General features: G+C 39.0%; 3 protein-coding genes across 15 annotated transcripts in view; 1 reads left to right on the top strand and 2 right to left on the bottom strand.

Annotated features, from left to right (window-relative positions):
* Positions 1-27: 27 nt before the first annotated feature.
* LOC106653130 (E3 ubiquitin-protein ligase CBL) overlaps positions 28-18,699 on the bottom strand; it is a 58,577-nt gene continuing 39,905 nt past the window's right edge. For 9 of the 10 annotated variants that reach the window (XM_023462586.1, XM_014372389.2, XM_014372391.2 and 6 more), the window contains exons 3-9: positions 7,343-7,489; positions 6,976-7,248; positions 6,680-6,899; positions 6,435-6,599; positions 3,409-4,218; positions 3,096-3,333; positions 28-3,019 (exon numbers count right to left, since the gene is read on the bottom strand). In XM_023462586.1, the coding sequence (XP_023318354.1) occupies positions 3,100-3,333; positions 3,409-4,218; positions 6,435-6,599; positions 6,680-6,899; positions 6,976-7,248; positions 7,343-7,489 (1,849 nt within the window). In that variant the 3' untranslated portion in view covers positions 28-3,019; positions 3,096-3,099. Of the gene's footprint in view, positions 3,020-3,095; positions 3,334-3,408; positions 4,219-4,845; positions 6,600-6,679; positions 6,900-6,975; positions 7,249-7,342; positions 7,490-18,699 lie in introns of those variants that run through there. The other variant, XM_014372396.2, reaches the window with a different exon arrangement.
* On the top strand, positions 8,379-11,352 carry LOC106653135 (probable phospholipid hydroperoxide glutathione peroxidase). 4 transcript variants are annotated; one of them, XM_014372403.2, is made up of 5 exons: positions 8,379-8,528; positions 9,324-9,437; positions 9,906-9,996; positions 10,081-10,282; positions 10,787-11,352. In XM_014372403.2, the coding sequence occupies exons 2-5, from the start codon at positions 9,374-9,376 to the stop codon at positions 11,000-11,002; spliced, it is 573 nt and encodes a 190-aa protein (XP_014227889.1). In that variant the 5' UTR covers positions 8,379-8,528; positions 9,324-9,373; the 3' UTR covers positions 11,003-11,352. The 4 variants fall into 4 exon arrangements, with proteins under 4 accessions (XP_014227889.1, XP_014227888.1, XP_014227890.1 ...); XM_014372402.2 differs by having other exon boundaries at positions 9,903-9,996; XM_014372404.2 differs by lacking the exon at positions 9,324-9,437.
* On the bottom strand, positions 11,386-14,085 carry LOC106653134 (UDP-N-acetylhexosamine pyrophosphorylase-like protein 1). The gene has a single exon (XM_014372401.2). The coding sequence runs from the start codon at positions 13,481-13,483 to the stop codon at positions 12,068-12,070; it is 1,416 nt and encodes a 471-aa protein (XP_014227887.1). The 5' UTR covers positions 13,484-14,085; the 3' UTR covers positions 11,386-12,067.

The raw sequence follows: 18,699 nt of genomic DNA, 5'->3' as shown, positions 1-18,699 counted from the left end.
ATTTTTTAAATATGAATAAACTGTTGGTTGATTTGTAAATGAGCTGTTTTTATTCTCGAGAATATACATAAAATAATTTATACAGATGAAATTAAAATTATAGAGGGGTTCACGCTGTGTATTGCACGACATGGGTAATGTTTTTTTTTAATCATTACTTACACTAATTAACTATTTATCGTAGAATATAACTATTTTTATATTTTTCCCCCTTAAAATCACTTCCACTTTGAATCTTTTTTTAATCTATTTTTTTTGTTTTCTTCGTTTAATATATTCAGTTTCACATGTAACGCATGTATAACGCGAACAATACTACTGTAAAGAGAAACGGTATTGTTCAATGTAGAAAAATAGGACGTTAATGTGTACGCTTACTGATTCTGACACACAAGCCAAGAATTCCAAATCTATTACCGAACGAATTATAATTTCAATATCTATACATGTTATTATCGAACAACAATGATTTTGAATACGCTACCATCGAAATGCAAATTTGTTTCCATTAAAATTTAGAACTAAATTAAATTGCATGAAATTCTTAAGGCTTTGTGAGCTATAAACAGAAACTACTTATGCTTACATTAAGAGGTACTATTTGTTTTTTTTTCTGTGCATTGTGCTCATTTTTATAAATCGTATCTGTATGTATATTTTAATATGTCACACAAGCTAAAGTTTAATTCATCACTCATTTTTTTTTCACTTTACAACATGCTTTATCGATATAAACATTTTTATTGAAGAGTCTGAATCATTTTCCTATCATGAATGTAATATTTTAACTAATTTAATTAATAGAGGCATTGGCTGTTTTGTTAACTATCTGGTTGAATATGATACAAGTCACCTCCACGATAATTATAAATTGAAATCATCTACAGTATATAAGATTATAATTTTCTGATCTTGGTACACTTTACTTGGTAGAATATTAAATCATTGTTATAGTCTTGACTCATGTCACTCACGTTCATACTTTAATTCAAGATTGTCGTATTTTTAATCAAATCTTTGTTCGTAAAAAACTTAATATGCTTCGTGAAAAGATTTTACCAATTAGTACTTACGACATCGCTTTTATTTACAGTCCTTCAGTATCTAGCAATCAGTAAAAGATTTGACACAAGCTATTATACAACTAATTAATCTGTATGTAATATCAGTCATGAATGATTGAAACGAAACTGAAAGTTGATGTGAAATTTTCCCTTGTGCAGCCCTGTTATTAACTCTCCCAAAACATAATTTACTTATATTATTGATGTTAAGTTAGGTTTGTGAAATTTCAAAATCACGTAATGCATTCATCAGAATCAGAAGAAATTCCACTGCCTACTAAAAAAATATTCAAATTTTTGCATTGTTCAACATTTTCCAGTGCACAACATTTTCATTACAATTTAATATTCCTACTTATTTATTTTTAAATTAATATTAATACAACTATAGAGAAGATAAAATATTTTTGTACTAGGGCTCAGGAAATGATGAAATGATTGTTTACGTTTACAATTTATAGGAAATGATCTAATTTGAAAATATGCTAATCTTAAAATCTTTGCCAAAGGCTTATCCTAAAAAATTACGAAATTATATACAATTTAAAATCAAATATCACAATTTGTTCAATACAATAAATAAGTCGTAATGATATACTTAGAAAAAAACATTCACTTATATATCATTAAGTATTACAAAATGATCCCTGGAATGCAGGTTACAAACGTGGTTAGAAATCCCACAAAATTATTCATTTTTGAAAGATTGATAAATAAAATGCTTTTTATTAACAATGCCAATCAAGTATTTCTAAATAATTTACAAATGGAGGTGTATTTATTTACACAATAAAATACATTTTCGCATATTCGAATAAAGAATTCAACTTTTAACTTACGTCACGTTAAAAGAGCCATTTATAATTTAAAATTATTTCTTTACAACTATGATCCGTCCGATAAAAATTGTTATGTGCATTATAAAAATGAAATGATTGTTCGCATTGAATACATGGAAAATCGTTCGTCTCAACGATCGGAGGCTAACACAAGCTAGCTAGCAATTGCTAATTGTTGATTACCAGATATCACAGAAATGATTTCTATATCTGTAAAAATAAATAATTGTATCCTAGCGACACTTTAGAAATAATCTAATTGTGTATGATGTTCCCTTTTTATCGTAATCTAATATAATCGTTTTTACAAATTATTTGTGATAATTTGTCAATTGAATTGGTGTTTTGCCTTCTTGTCTTGTATCTCAATTCAAAGTGACGTTAATTTTAGAATAAAGACGTTAATTACATAAACGAATCTATCATTTGATTATCAGATTAATAGACACTAACGTTATTTGGATATAATATATGAATTCATCAAACACATCTGCGTGCTCGATGCACAACATTACGTTCCCAATATCAAGTGAAGTACATCCAATAACTTGAATGTTCATCGATCTATCTGAAGCATACTTTACGTTCAGTAGATCGAAACATATACTTTGTGCGCACTCTAGCGCTCGAGCGATACCTACAAGTCTAGTCACATCACTTTATACACAATACTTATGCATTAACTTATGAACTAATTAGATCGCAACCCCCGCGCTGTGCCGTTATCGTCATCGTCGTCCTCTATACCACAATGTCGTCCAATTTTTAGGCCTCGTTCTATCGCTCTCTAGCCACCGGAGCCGACAAGTCGCGGTTTCTCACGGCCTGGGGCGACAGGGAGAGAGCACTGCTGCGTCGCGGGCTCCTGTGCATCGCGTTGTTGGCCGGCGAGGACGCGACCGTCCGGGGTCTGCTGCTACGAGGCTGACGATGCCACGGCTGTCGACGACTGCTCCGACTCGGCGGCGATAGCCGCCTGCTCATCTGCGCAGATGCTATAGCTACTCCAGCTGCCGAGCGGTCGGTTATTCCGGTTCTTCCGGATTCGACTTCCTCGTCAAAAGTACCGCCTGGCGGGCAACGGGGGTCACGTGTCGTCGTCGTTTGTTTCTGTTGCTACAAGAACAAATAAAAAATGAGAAAAGCAATTTGAAGATTGCGATCGATCGAAAGAAGCGTTGACTATAATTACCGGGTCAGGAAGACTTCTGGGCAAACTCGTGAAGGATATCACAGGCCATTTCGAGGTCGTTCCTCGTAATACCGAGAGCCCGGATCACCGCATCCTGAGCGAAACCAAGAGCCACGAGCCTCGATATGTGCTCGACGTTAATATTCTCGTAAGCAGCAGCTGATTCGTTCGATTTTGGAATTGGTCGACCACTCTCATCTTTGCCTTTCATCAGATTCGATATGCGTGCTTTGTTCACCTTTAGAAAAAAAAATTCGGTTTAATGAACAGTCAGCGTTCATAAATAGGTTTTAAATAATAAATAAAAACGTACGTCTAAATTAATATTTTTTACGACGTGCTGCTTGGTGCCGGGAATCATGATCGTATTCTCGTACAAATGATCCTGCTTGACGCCACCGCTCTGAACCGAATTGGACTTAGGCGGTCTCGGAACCGACAGCGGTGGTGGCACTGCGGGTGGTACGGTCGAGCCCGATGATTGTTGCTGCTGTTGCATCGGAGGCCTTGGCTTTTCCGGTAAAGCCGGAGGATTTCGATTCACGAGTTGCGGCTGCGATCGCGAATGTGGCCTTATCACTGCCGGCGGTACCGGCGACGGCGACGATGCTCGGTGCAGCATGTCGTACCTCGACTCGGTGCCGTTGGCTTTGTTGTTCACGTTGTTTGGCTCGTTGTTGGTACTCGAGGACAAAATGACCGTAACAGGTGGAGGCGCGGGCTGTTGTGGAGTCGTTATCGCGGGTAGCGGCGGAGCCATCGAGCTCGGGGTCGTCGCCGTCAGCGTCGGCGGCGGCGGTGCGTTCTCTTTGGGCACTGTTAGATGCCTGACCGGGACGTGGCCGTTTCTCTGGGACGACGACTGCTGTTGCTGTTGTTGTTGCTGTTGCTGCTGCTGCGGCGGCACTGGCGGTGGCGGCTGAGATTGATGAATCGGTATACTCGCCGGGACAACCCCCACAGGTCCATTGGACGTTGGAGACGGCGAGGAACGACGCGGTGGCAAAGGTGGACTCGGCACGACTCGGCGCGACGACTGGGGTGATGTCGACGGCGAGGCTGAATCGTCCTCATCGTCCGTGTCGTTACCTGCTCCATTACCGTTGATCAACTCCATAATAGCCTGGAAGAAGAAAAAATTGGATTTTAATATATTATACATCATTAGAAGTAATTTTAATAACTGTCTAATTTTTTTTATTTGCGTAAATCCCAATCACCACAGTACCAAGCGTAGTAAAACCACATTCTGCCCTAAAATAACTTCATTAATTTTTTTTTCTTTCTCATTTTTAATTTTTATTTTAATTTTACAACAATTTCTTTTGATCTTGCACATGAACATTCCATTCATCGATAATACTAGCGCTAATTTTTTTTCTTCATTGATTTACTTACACAGGATAAAACAATAAACATGCCAGAGCAATTTTCGATCAAGGATGCAAAGCAGAGCAAACAAGCTTTCTAAACAAAATGCAATTTGAATGAAGCGTTTTTCTCACCTCTGGAATCCGCAATGTGTTTCACCTTCATTGTATTTCTCTTTCGCTCACTGTTGTAATGTACTTGAGTGTCTATTTTTGTTTGATTAGTAAGTTCAATGTGTATGGGCATGCAGAAATCTTCAACTCAAATGTAATCATGAGATGTAATATTACATAGAGTAATATTAAAACTAGAAGAATCTTTTCTTCTTTTCGAACAATATTAAAAAACTTTCAAAGGATGAAAGAAAAAAGCAGAAAGGTTTCATTTCAAAAATAAACATGAGCGTCCTTTTATTCAAATAAAAAATTGCAATTTCTGCACCTAGTATATTACAGTAAGTTAAAAAAGAATTGAACTTTCGCACTCAAGAAAAAAAAATTAATTAAAGCCATTTTTGCGATACACTTGGCAAGGAGAATTAAAAACGTATAAACGAAACATACATAATATTCATTGCACAAGTAGCACAACCCTTCATACAAATAACGCAGTTCATTATCAAATATATAGTATACTAGTCAATACTTGTTAGAATGAAAATTTTGAAGTAATTTCAAAATCTATCAATTAATACAATACACGTGCATTTACGTAATCCATGCTCAATTCACAGCTCTCACATTCTCTCTATTCCTAATTTTTTTATACAATAAGCGCGAAATTTGCACATTTATCAATGAAATATATATTCGTTAACGGCGTTTACGGTAAAAACATTAAATGATAAATGTTTCGTATTTTTCCGTATGATTTGTTCGTCGTGTAAGCCTCATTGAAGCGCTATGTTAAAGTTAGCGTAATCCTATATGATATATAATTTACAAAATACAACTATATTGGATAGATTCGCAAGAACTGGTCCCTCATTGGTGGCAATAATCTGTTTTTGTCAAAAGAAAATTTATAAATTTTCTATTGCAACAATCATGCAAAAAGCGCTTATCTAGTAATGATGATCATGGAACAATGAATGAAAATTTCTTCATTTACATAGTAAAGAATATATTCCGGAAGAAGATGAATATGAATGTCTTTTAATACTAAATTTATTTAACTATCACATATCGATATTTGAAAATCTAATCAGCGACAAGCAAAAGCCTCAGTTCGAAAAAATTTGTTCGAAAATATAATCTAATTTCACGCATTTCTCACTCAGCACAGATGCATTCGCGATCTTAAAAATAAATCAATCTTTACAGTAAACACAGCTTATCAGATAATAGAATTACAAAAGAAATTCTATAAACGTACTTATACGTTTATCATTTTACCATTTGACTTTCAAGCGTCGTATATATTAACGTGTTAGGAAACTTATTAATCGACATTTGGCCGTTTTATGCATCATTGACAGAGAATTTATTAAACTCGTATTATCATTAGGGTTCGCCAGAAAATCACGCCTACAGAGTTTCTAGTTGTATTCATTTTGCAGTCAAATAATTTTATAAAACGAAAATTAATACCTTTGAGTTAACAATGACACATTGTAAATAGAAAAAAATCATACATACATTAATTATAAACTATACAACAGCACTCGCACTCAAGCGTTCAAAGATTTTAAAAGAAATCGAGAAAAAGTTATTTTTTTAAAACATTAAAAATCAAGAAGGAGACAAACAAACGCTCAGCAGCCATGCGCGGTTTTTCAATTATTTAATTGGGACGGAACGAGTAGTTATAGTTAATCTAGTACAGGGCGGGAACAATAATAGGCATATACATTATAGACAGCAAAAGTAGAAAACAAAAAAAAAAATAATAAAAAAATGAAAAAAATGAGAAGGAATGTAAAAAAAGTAAAGCAAGTGATGGTCTAGGCATTCTCTATTCATCGGATACCTCGGTATCGGGATCTAGGTCCTGCGTGGGCGTCGAGGCGTTGCTCGCGCTCGCTGACTGGGCACCCTGACGGTGGGTTCTGCGGGGATCGAACGGGTCGACCACGATTTGTTCCGTTCCTTTGATTTCGGCTCGACAGAACGGACAACCCTGGCCTTCGGAATCCTGCGCACACGGAAAATTATCGTTATCAGTTTATCAGTTAATTGCGAAGCTTGCGCAAGAAGATCTCGGCGATGACTCACCTGCCAGGAAGTCAAGCATGGTGTACAGAGCAAATGACCACAAGGTTCGATCCTCACGTCTTTGTCGTGCTCGGCGCAGATTTTACATAATTGAAACGTACTGCCCATTTCGCAGTAGAGCTCGTATTGCTCGGCCGTGACCTTGATGTGTTCTTCAGGGGTCGGTTGAACGGCCCACGTCAAGTCGGGATTGACGTTCCGCCCGTCTGGGTAAAGATAACTGAAACACGAGGTGCACGATCGTTATAGATTATAACTTTATTTTGTTAACGAATGGATAATGTTGATCAACTCACAATCCTTCCCGATATCCATCCAGTAAAGCTTGGCATAAGCTCTTGTTGTGCGGGATAGTCTGTAATATTTCACCGTCAGACGTGACGTATCCTATGGCCCACTGGCCGAGCCTCGTGCAGCTCAGTCTGAAGACGTAGCTGCCCGGTTTGGAGATGCAGTACTTTTGTAATCGGGCCTTGACCTCGTCGTACGTTAAAAAGGCCACATATCCAGGGTGCGTCACGGCTAGTATCTTCCAGTTGCGCAGCAACGTTGACCAGGGCTGAAACAACCTGTTGGAAAAAAAACGCACAACCTCATTTAGCAAGGAAGCGTTCGAGCGTCGAAATAATACGAGTCATGCTCGGAATTCGCCACACTACAAACCTAGTAAATACGTCGAACTCAAAATTGGATATGTAACCATTGCACGTGAGGTCAATCGTCGATTTGAGGGCCATCGCTTGGAGCCCTGAACTGATGGGATGAACTTGATTGAGCTCATGCCTGAACACCTTCCATGGAACTAACGTGCTGTAACAAAAAAGAAGATCGAAGCATTTGAGATTTGTTTTTTTCACAAATATTTTCACACTCGCTAAAGTACAACTAAATTATTCATCGTGTATAATTGCGCGTATAGTACCATCATTATTATTATTGTTGCTGGGCGTCAATGTTTAATGGGGAAATCGAATTCACTCTACATGTCCAACTTGTTTGTTATTTTTTTGCCTCGTAACGACACGCGTGTAATTTGTGGCATCGATCGATGCGCACGAGGTAATTGTCATTATTTCATAGTCAGGCTCGATTATTATTATGAATGGTGCTGCACTTAGGTGTGTATAGACCTGTCATTACCAATAACAGGCTGCAGTACTACCTGCTGCGGTATAAAAATATGACTAATGCAGGTGTATATCAGCCATAGATCTCGTTACATCGTAAAACACGACTAATTGTCAAGGTACTAGAATAATCTTTGCGTTCGAATTATTGCATATTCAATGCTATTTCAAGGCTCGCCAATTGTCATACATCGGTGAAATATTTTAATCGGCACCAACGTGCAGTACTTGAAAACATTTTTAGAAAAAAAATCCTGACAAATCTCTAGCTCAAAATAATCATCTTACGCAACATTGCGCGTTACACATTGTCGTCTGCGATGGAAAAATCAGGAATGAAAAAGTACGAGTCGAATATTTTGGTCAGATAGTCATGCACACAACAAAGCGGACAAAGCCGCCAAGTCACGCTGATGCGTTGCGTATCGTATTGGACGTTTAATGAGCGCGCGCGCGCGTGTATTTAGTACAGTACGTGTACGTTGGCATATACCGGCGAAAATATACACGCGCACACGGACGCAAATACTCGCGAGTCGCCGTGAGTCGTCGTCGTCGTCGTCGTCAGTGCCTCGCGCAGCCGCTGCCTCCGTTGTCGCGCCGCTATATTGTACCGAGTGGCATTAGTTTGCGACCAGACGCTTCGAGCCACGCACCTACTAGCATCCGCAAAAGAGATCTGTGATCCGTCTTTTCTACAAACGTTTGAGATCGCATCGCAGGTAAGAGTGTCTTGCGCGAAATCCATTGCCCATCGTCGTTGTTTTCATTTAATCGCGATCGCAACAAACGTAAACTCGTTGTTCAATGTCCGTGACAGGGAGCCGATCTCTCGCTTGCCGAATTCATTGTGTGAGTTTGTTGTGTGTGTTGCGTGAATGCAGCACACAAAATGTTTCACGCAAAATCAGATGATCGTCGTACTGTGATGCAGCGCTCGATGGCGCCACCCGTTTTATCTCGCGATTCTCGTCGTCGTCGTATTTGCGTATGTGTGTGTTTTGCGTGTACGTGCAGCCAAATGCAACCTTTCGTTTTGCCGTGCAACTCGCCGGATGAGAGACAGAGTGAGAGAGAGATTTTCAATGACTCGGATATTATGCATTACGTGCGTATCCTCCTCTCGGATGTAATAATAAAAAATATAAAGTCGATCGAACGCATGACTTCACTTCTTGTTCTTGATTTTTTTTGTTCTTGTAAATTTTCGTAGCAGTAAGAGGCACAAGGTAACACACTTGTGCAGCGATGAAATATTAATTGAGTGCGATTGTGTATGTATTCGAACCATAATTTTATGCATTATTCATTTTCAAGGAAAAGCTCAAATTTTATATGAAAATGAACTTGCGTGCATAATGCGTGAAAAACGTCGATAATCCCGGCGACATACATTATAACGCCGTATACATTATAAAGCGGCGAATATTGATGTACGCCGCTGTATGCACACACACCTTGATAAGCAACGAAAAATTGAAAGAAAAAAAACCATTAATCATTCATTTCTCTCGTAGGAATTGAGATAAATTAAAGAGAGAAAGAGAAAAAAGCTCAATTAGAAGGAATGCGTTTTTTAAGGCCCACCCTCGTGCCGATCGGACTTCAAACTTTATTTCGAAATTTCTCAGGCACGTACACCTCTCTATATCATATACACCTACCTCAGTATGTAATATACATATGCGCCTGTCTGTGCGCATCGTACATGTATTTAAAGTCATTAGGACAGTTTGCAATTAGATAGTACTCTACAACGTTTAGCGAGTACGAGTACGAGTACGAGTACGAGTACGTGTTTGTGTTTCTGTGTACGTATGTTGTGTACGCCCGAGCTTTTTCAATACATGCATAATAATCTTGAAAACCTGTTAAAAGGATGCAATAATTGAATCTCTTCATGCATGCAGTAATGGAATCTCTATTTTTATCGCATTTATACTAATATTTATCCAACGTTTTGTTGAATTAACCGTTTACCGTTGCTCTCTCTAATGTGTACGCAGAGATAAAAGTTTATCGACATTTATTTTTTGCAAACACGTTGTTTATACAACTGCTGAATTTCTGAATTTTTTCTCATTATCGTGTTGCAGCAGTCATGAGCGGAAACGAAGATTACAAATCTGCCAAGTCGGTCTACGACTTTACGGTCAACGACATCAAGGGACAGCCCGTCTCTATGGAAAAGTAATGCACATGAACGCGTTCGTTAACTTGAATACCTTAGGTTTTTCTTATGAAAACTGATTTTTTATTTTTAAACCATCACAGATACAAGGGCCATGTCCTGCTGATCGTCAACGTCGCGTCCAAGTGCGGACTGACCGAAAACAACTACAAGCAGTTGAACGAGCTCCACGACAAGTACGCCGAGTCCAAGGGTCTGAGGATCCTGGCCTTCCCCTGCAATCAGTTCAACGGCCAAGAGCCCGGCAGCCCCGAGGAAATCTGCAGCTTTGCCGCTCGTAAAAGCGTAAGTCGAATTACGTACTCCGCATCGACAAAAAAGTACTCGGGGATATTGAGGGAGTCTCAGTTTCTTAGCTCGAAAACTTGGCGCAATTAAAACGTCTCGAATTTTAAATGAAAGTTTATCGAAATAATCGTGCGTTCGTTTGCGCTCGCGCACAAATAATATAAACGTACAAAAAGTTTTATGTACTTCTGGACTCGCTCTTAGGAGAGAACTGGGGGATAATAAAGTTTAAAAACTAGGTTAACTCTCGCACAAACTCTCGAGGGCGCAAAAGGAAATAAATTGCAAGAAGCTCGAGGAAAATGCATCGACGCCCCTGTGATTTATAAACATTATGCGCGCGGGTGTACGTTTTCCTTCTTTTTTATATTAAATGCGCGAAACGTGCGGGTTGCGCTTCGGAGAATTTATCGTAGTTTACCCGAGCTTTTGTCGAGGCAAAATTTTTGCCTACACGCTACTCTCAGGAAAATCTTGTACTTATTCTCCTGGTTTATGCAGGTTAAATTCGACTTGTTCGAGAAGATCGACGTGAACACCGATACGACCCACCCGCTGTGGAAGTACTTGAAGAAGGAGCAGGGAGGCACTCTTGGCAACTTCATCAAATGGAACTTCACCAAGTTCATCGTCAACAAAGAGGGTAAGGTCGTCGAGAGACACGGACCCAACACCGATCCCATGGACCTCGCTGTACATCTCGAAAAGTACTTTTAAGATCTCAGCCGCCTTTCTTTATTGAAATGTTCTGCGTTGGTTGTATTTATATCTTGTGATACGCACTACTCTCTCTTTATATACGACAATATATTCTCCGTTTTTCACTCCTTGTCTCTCTCTCTCTCTCTCTTTCTCGATCGTACGAGTAACGCACGAGCGAAAGTTTATCAAGTCAGCTTCATATTATTATGTTCGTAGCCACGCTTATACGAAGTTGAATAAATTCAACGAGTTCGACGTTTCAAAAGCTGCTTATTTTTCCAAAGACGTATACGTTTTTTCTCTTTGTATCGATTATCTTTTTTGTATTATATTCACAAATAAAACAACTTTTTATTCATTTAAAAGTGACTTTGTGTATAATAAATGGACAAACGGAGTTAAAAACATTTTCGCTTTTATTGATAAAAATGATTAAAAAACACTAACGATTCAAGTTGATTGACCACATTGTAAAAATCCTGTTTTTAACAAAGATTTTTCCATGCATTTTTCAATCTTATTGACAACAATTCTTAATCCTTTGTCATGTAAAATATAAAAATCATATATATCAGGATCTTAGCTGTATTATTATTCATATTTTTATACATTTATACGAGGTCTATTTGAACTACAGTTTATTGCACAACATTTTAAAAATAACTACACTGGATTGACACATAAAGCTTGTTCATGATATTAAACTTCTTTTCTAGAAAAATTACTATTAAAATATATTTATACATCTCATACAAAACAGGCACCATTTTGCAATACTAAGAATTTATACATTCTTGATGCATTACTCAAGTAAATTTATAGTCCTTATCAGCCTTAATTATCAGTGTAAACATCATAATAAATTCTTTTCTTTAAATAAAATAAAAATATAAAAAAATTTTGTTTAAAAATAAAACTTTCTGAATCTGTAAAAGATACATCTCAAGATAAACTAAGTATCATAAAAATAAATCTTCTTCAGTACATGATTTGTAAAAAATAGAGTGTCAAAACTGATTACATCATTCTAAAAATTCTTTTCACAAGTAATAATTGAAAAATGTATAAAAATTGCACAATTTAATTTAAAACTAAAGGACCTCTGAAGGACTTGTCTTTAGCAATGTCTACCAAATTTTCTCCAGCATACGACAACAAAGGGCTGATTTCAACATTTCCATCAACATTTTTAGCTCCAGATTTGAGAAGCCATCTTCTATGAAGATCCAAAATATGATTTCTAGCTGTCGTAGGGCAATCTTCTTTTGCAGAATCAGAATTTTTGAGTCCACTAAATTCATCTTCTCTCAAAACTTCCCAAGCAGCAAATTTAGAGGAATACTTGAAAACATCAAAGACAAATTTCTCAATCTTGATACCATTTGATGTACTTGGCTTACACTTTGTGCCACTAGCGTCAATAAATGGAATTTTTTTCTTTGCCACATGTAAATCCAATTCTTTTGAATAATTTTTAGCAATCTTATTGAGAAATTCAGTTGTGAAATAGTGATTACAAATATTTCCAGCATTATAAACTAAAGTTCCTTTATCATTGCAAAGTTGTGAAGTAGTTTTTGAAATTTCACTGTACTCAACAACACCAAAGAGTCCATCTACTAAACACACAACGCCAACAGGCTCATCTGCTGACCTTTTACTAACAACTTTAGCTGCACAGTCTGCAGAGCGACTAAGGCAATAACCAATGAATACTGGATCAGCTACTTTTACTAAAATATTATCAACTGAAAAAACATGTACACTATTGATTCCACGGTTTTCCATATCACTCAGAATTCCTTCTTTTTCTAAAGCAACGTACAATCCACCATTGCCATCAGGAGCCCTAGCAATTTTGTGCTTGTCGTCAAGGATGATTTTACCATCAAAAGTGAAACAAGGTAGAGTACTTTGCTTAAATGCTTTAACTTGGTTTTCGTTTAAACCAAAATAGTCATTTTCCTTAAAATAAGCCAAGGTTGTTTCATGAGTAGCATCGCTAGTCATGATGTACAATGCAATACCTGCACAATCTCCAAACAATTCTCTGGCCATATGTTGTAGACGCTTTATTCTTAGAGCTTGCAACTCGAATAGTGTTTTATTGGATGGTAACCCAACATTGTACATTCCTTTTGGATAATCCACACCAAGTCTTGTACCTTGACCACCAGCCATAAGAATGATAGCAGCCTTACCTTTAGCTATTTCTTCCAGTCCAAGTCTTTCATACTTTTGCAACTGCTCGGGTAGAACAGTCTTGATCGACTCGATGGATGAATCTGGTATGGGCTGAATTTTTTCATCCAGCAAACTTTTGCTTTCGTTGGATTTTATGGCTCTGGTAAAATAAGATGTTACCTCCATCAAGTCCAAATTTTCGATATCTTCGATCAAACAATCTCGCTCTTCCGGCGAAAGCTCGTCCCAAAATTGAAGCAGGTGCTCCTGGCCATGCTTTTGGAGCAGAGCTTTAATTTCCAAGTAAGTCATTATTTTAACAATTTCTGGATGCACTGAGGAATGTATCGAACTGTGCCAACTCAGCAGCTACACGGTATCTGAATAATGTGTCAAACGCCCTCGATGGAAAACACGAGAATCGTCAATCTTTTTTTTTTCTACTGATACAAGCGTATATATTGTTATATATTTAAACACTTATCGGTGTCAACGCTCGATAAAATTCACATATGACCTGCACAGATGTTTGTGTACACGCACTGCTTTTATCTCTCGTGCTGTTCTTCGTTACTTCTACTCTAGTGACTTTGTTGACAAATACAACAATTGACGTGCACGACGAGTCCCTGTGTCACTCACGTCTCTGTTTTCCCCGGTGCGAGGAGCGTGTGAAAACAAAACGGTGAAAAGTTCAATTAAACTCGGACGCTCGAGCTATCCATATGGTAGAAATCGTGTCTGACGCGATTGCGAAGGTGTTCGCTCGACGCTCGGAGATCGAATATTCCACCGATCTGCGTGTACGAGATCGGCTGAAAAAGTGAAAGAGGCCCAAAACAAAAAAATGTTGGCGAAGGTGCAGCAGCCAGCAGCCGGCGACGGCAGCGGCGACGGCAGCGGCGACAGCAGCAGCGGCAGACGCCTTTCACCGATTTTCGGTCGCTGTCCGATTACGAGGCGCGCATGCGTGAGCGCGCGAAATATCATAATAACAACAGCGTATTCCCCGAGACGAGACGAGACTTTCGCGATGCCCGCGCGCCCTTTATGTTGTGTCTGATATACACATTGATCCGAGCTTCTGTCAGAGGCGTGTCGGTAATAGTAGAACGCAGACTTTATCCCCCAGCCAAGTAAAAGCTACTACGCGCGGATGTCGATGGATGATCGCTCGAAATGACGAGGCGAACCATTTAATTCGTAGAAATTCAAGAGAGCGAGCTGCATTAGACGCGAGTTGTGAAAAGTTGACGTCAATTTCGGAAACTACAACTTTCACTCTGTACTTGGCAAAATTACGTCCGAAACAAGATGATATCGCATCATTTAATCAAAGAAAGTAGTCTCTCTCTCTCTGCGTCGGTGCAGGTCCGTCTCTCTGTGTGTATACGTAATGGGAAAGCTCATTATTGCTTTTACTTCCGAATGAAAGTTCAACGCGCGGCTCATCGTCTTGTTGGAAAGTGCAGTACAGCAGCGAGCGAACAACAATGGAGATGTCGCAGATTGAAACCGTATCGAAAGACGTTCAATGAACAAAAAAAAAATTGTCATAAAAACGCGAGAGAAATTGATTTTCGATGACGGAACAATCGCGACGAAGTGGAGCGCGTATAAGTACGAGCTCGAAATGATTTTACACGCAACAGCGCCCCATATGCCTCGCGCGCACGAACGAGATAATAATTGATATTCGACTCTCTCTTGCATATACGAGAGAATCATCGAACATTGCGGTGAACTCGCGTGGGCACGCTCTGAAACTTCACCGTGAAATCCTACTTCGCAAAGTTTATATCATCGAATTGGTGCAAAGTCGATCGTTCGATCTCGAGGCTAGCTTGGCTTTACGCAAACGCAAACACACGGACACACAACAGCGGAAAGCAACAACTATCAATAACAAACAATCGAATGATCGAGCTCTCGGCTTTTATTTGATATTTGATTTGATGGATAACTTGATTTTTCTTTCGAGCAAAGATCGATCATTCGCGTAGAAAAATATTGAGAGAAAAAGAACAGTACTTGGCAGCGCACGTTTTCTATATTTCACATGACCTACACATCAGAAATCGAAGGAAATAAGTCATATGCCAAAGAAATTTACAAAAATCGCTTTCTCTCTCTTCCTCGACAACAAATAAAAGCTATTGCAAAAAGCAAATTCATAACATACGCGATAAAACACAAGATATCTTTCACATATAGATAGTAAAGTGCCTTTGTTTACCTCCCCGCGCTGGAAAACGCGCGCTATAAGCTGTAAACGAGAGTAATAAAATCTAGCCAAAAACAATAACGGTAATTTCGCGCGTAATAAAGCGCCGATACGTGACGCTGTCGCGCGGGGATCTGGTCAACATTGCAGGACGCGCGTAATCAGCAGCAGCAGCAGCAAGAAATTGCCAAATATTACTGTACATTGGCTATTGCGCTCGGTACTTGGCCGCCCTTTAAAATTCGGAGCACGTATAATCTCTTCAGGCTGCTGCGCTAGGTACTACTGCCACCACCACCACCACCATCACTGTAGTTGCAAGCTTAGAAATTAAAATCTACGCTTGAGACGAAATTTTAAGTTTTATTTTTAATGACGTTACTCGCGCGTTACGTTAACGACATTTTCATAATATTATTTTATGATAATACAACTTGAGTTGCGCCTTTCCCCCCTTTTCTTTTGGTCAAGTTTTTAAGCCAAATATAATGAGGGAGAAGAAAAAAATGAAAAAGCAGAGCGTGTGTGTGCTTCACCGACAAAGCTCCACTCAATGCAGCGTGATAAGAAAACGAACCCTTCCCATCCTATATGGTCTATAGTGCGGCTGAAAGATAAAAACCGCTGAAACGCGCAAAAAAAAAGATCTTGCTTCGCTCATCGGAAAAAAGCAACAGTGTGCTTGGCGCGGGTAAGCTTTACAAACCAATGAAAAAAAAGAAAGGGAACAAGGGAGTTTTGGTTACGCTTGTACTACTCATCGCATCGAAAGCATCTCTCTCTTTCCCTCTCTTGGCAGATTTTTACATACGCGTACGTGTGGCAATATCGTGTGTTACTGCTGTGTGAGAGAGCGGTGTATACGATTGATCCCTTATACCATCATAAATCCTATCCGTGCACACCGAGCGCGTGACGTATCGATTTTGTTGGTTAAAGGCATTTTTCCGAGAGAGAGAGAGAGAATATTCCGGGACAGGTTGTGCGCTCGCTCGTGCTGTATAGTGTCGGCAAATAAGCCTTTTGCCTGTAATTTAGTCTAACACGAGTAAGTGGACGCAAATTATGCTGCTTTTTTTCCTTCCTTTTCCTCACTTGTTCTGTTCAGGGGGTAATCGTGCGTGTATATAGATTTTCTGCTGATCCACTCGACCCGATACCGAGCGAGGCAAAATGATATTTACTTGGAAGAGGAAAATTTTCACAGCGGTTCGCCGATAAATGCTTACTTACAGTTTTTCGGCTTCCCTCAACGAGCTCGATTTTGTTGTTGGATTTTATGTAACTTCAGTACGTTCGGTTCGTTGGAAAAAAGAATTAATTTTCACCCCGATAGCTCGACTAATTTTTTCTTTTGTTTCTCGAATAACGTTTTTTTAAATAATTTTATTTTATAATTCAATAAGAGTAAATTTTATGAAAGCAACGCTGTAATTTTATATTCTATAATATTATTTACAACTGTATTACAACTAACTCAATAATCAACCAGTCAGCTTTATGTTCAATCATACACGTGAAATATTTTTTTAAAATAGAAACAATACGAATTGATGCAACTCAATATCAAAAAGAAAGATCTGACGCGGTAAAAGAATATCGAGCTTTACATTGATTCTTCGTGGATGTATACCATGTATAAAAAAAAGAACAAAAAAATAGTCAGGTAGGCAAAAGTAACTGGAGCTTCGGAGCTTTCAGCTCGTATTACACGGTAGAGAGTGAGAGAGACAGAAAGAGAACGAGACGACCGACGAAGAAAAGTCAAGAGTACATACCCAGATTCCAGGGCAGTGAATGGCAATTCTACATATGGTGCTCATGCAAACCATACCAAAATTGGATACACTGGATAACCGAGAGTAAAAAAGATAAAAAGAAAAGATAAAAAATGTGTAGCAAGGATTCGGTATTATCATAGCGACGATGAATAGAGAAAAAAAACTTTATTTTTTTTCATGAAACCGTAGACGGTCGTGCAGCACGATTAGACACGATTTTTCCCTCTTTCCCAAGATTGAATGGGCTCGTAATAATTAGTCATATAATTATACGCTTGTCAAGGAGGATGACGAATTAACTAAAATTTCAAGCTCAAGTTGACCAAATAATGTAACTCGAGAAACCGCACGTCGTTTTGTTATACGTGTGTGCGAAGCAGCGAGGGCAGAGAGAAGATATCAACATTTGCCGAATGATACTGATCTTGAAAATGTATAAAGCACCGCTAATGACGTAACGAGATGATTAATTTCAATTGGCTCAGATAAAATTCAGACATCGTATCGAATATTTTGTATTTATGCATTATATTTTCGTGGGTGTTCAGCTCTATTTATCGGTTTTGAATTTCTGGTTGAGTTCTCACGAATTAATCACGACAGGAAGATAGGAAACTCGATCTTGCATTTCTAAGGCAAAATTAGTGACACGCGCTGTAGAAGAAGATTTTTGAAAATTACGAAATGTATCATCTCGAGCATGAATATTACGGAGTTGAGTTTAATGATTCGCGCGAGGTCGCGGAGGCAGCAGCAGCAGCAGCAGCAGCAGCAGCAGCGGTGGCGGCAGCTCGACTATTTGTTCAAAGGCATAACAACTCGGTACACGTGGCAGCGCACGGTATATTCCTGAGAGGTAAATCGCACGTCGCCGTCGTCGTCGTTGCAATATGTATGTACGTAGACGGTGACTCACACTATATTCGCACATACCCACGCGGTGTACACATACGTAGGTATATAATATATGCTACACGTGCCATATATACGTGTGATTGTGCACGCGTGCCTGCGAGTATGTGTGGCGGAACCGAGTCTACATTTTAGACATAGCAAACGTTTAATCTCGACGACGACGACGGTAGCAACGCCGAGAGAGATGCGCCAATTTTCGCGACTATGCAGTGCAGCAGCAGCATCAGTCATAGCTATATGCAGACGGTATATGACATAGCTATGCACAGTAATTCCAGCTGAATTTCAAAACCAAATATTACGTGTTCGCTTATGTGTGCACACACGTGCTATATGCGCGATAAGCGCGAGGGAACGTAGCACCTGCTGCCGTGCGCGTCAAGTGCACAAAGCAACGGATTCACATCGGCACATTTACAATTTCTTCGAAGCTCTCAGCTAAGCAGCTCTCGTCCGGAGCGATCGCGAGCCAACTTGTACGATTTTTTTGTTGTCCTTATCGACGCGCTTCATTGATACGCTCCATAAATAATCGGCCAACTTCCGCTCTATTCCAAGCTCTTTCTCGGCTCATCTATATAGGACAAAACAAGAGCCGCAGAGGGGCA

This window comes from Trichogramma pretiosum, unplaced genomic scaffold, assembly GCF_000599845.2.
Source record: "Trichogramma pretiosum strain Unisexual culture from Peru unplaced genomic scaffold, Tpre_2.0 scaffold8, whole genome shotgun sequence".
NCBI classification, from domain to species: Eukaryota; Metazoa; Arthropoda; class Insecta; order Hymenoptera; family Trichogrammatidae; genus Trichogramma; species Trichogramma pretiosum.
This window is presented reverse-complemented; position numbering and strand designations above follow the sequence as displayed.

What these genes read in the sequence shown, in the direction of transcription:
- LOC106653134 (XM_014372401.2), bottom strand. Translation starts at nt 13,483, where the DNA reads ATGACTTACTTGGAAATTAAAGCTCTGCTCCAAAAGCATGGCCAGGAG.
- LOC106653135 (XM_014372402.2), top strand. Translation starts at nt 9,374, where the DNA reads ATGCGTTTTTTAAGGCCCACCCTCGTGCCGATCGGACTTCAAACTTTA. An exon ending in TTTATTTCGAAATTTCTCAG is followed by an intron (nt 9,438 to 9,902) that starts GCACGTACACCT and finishes ATCGTGTTGCAG; the next exon opens with CAGTCATGAGCGGAAACGAA. An exon ending in CAGCCCGTCTCTATGGAAAA is followed by an intron (nt 9,997 to 10,080) that starts GTAATGCACATG and finishes AAACCATCACAG; the next exon opens with ATACAAGGGCCATGTCCTGC.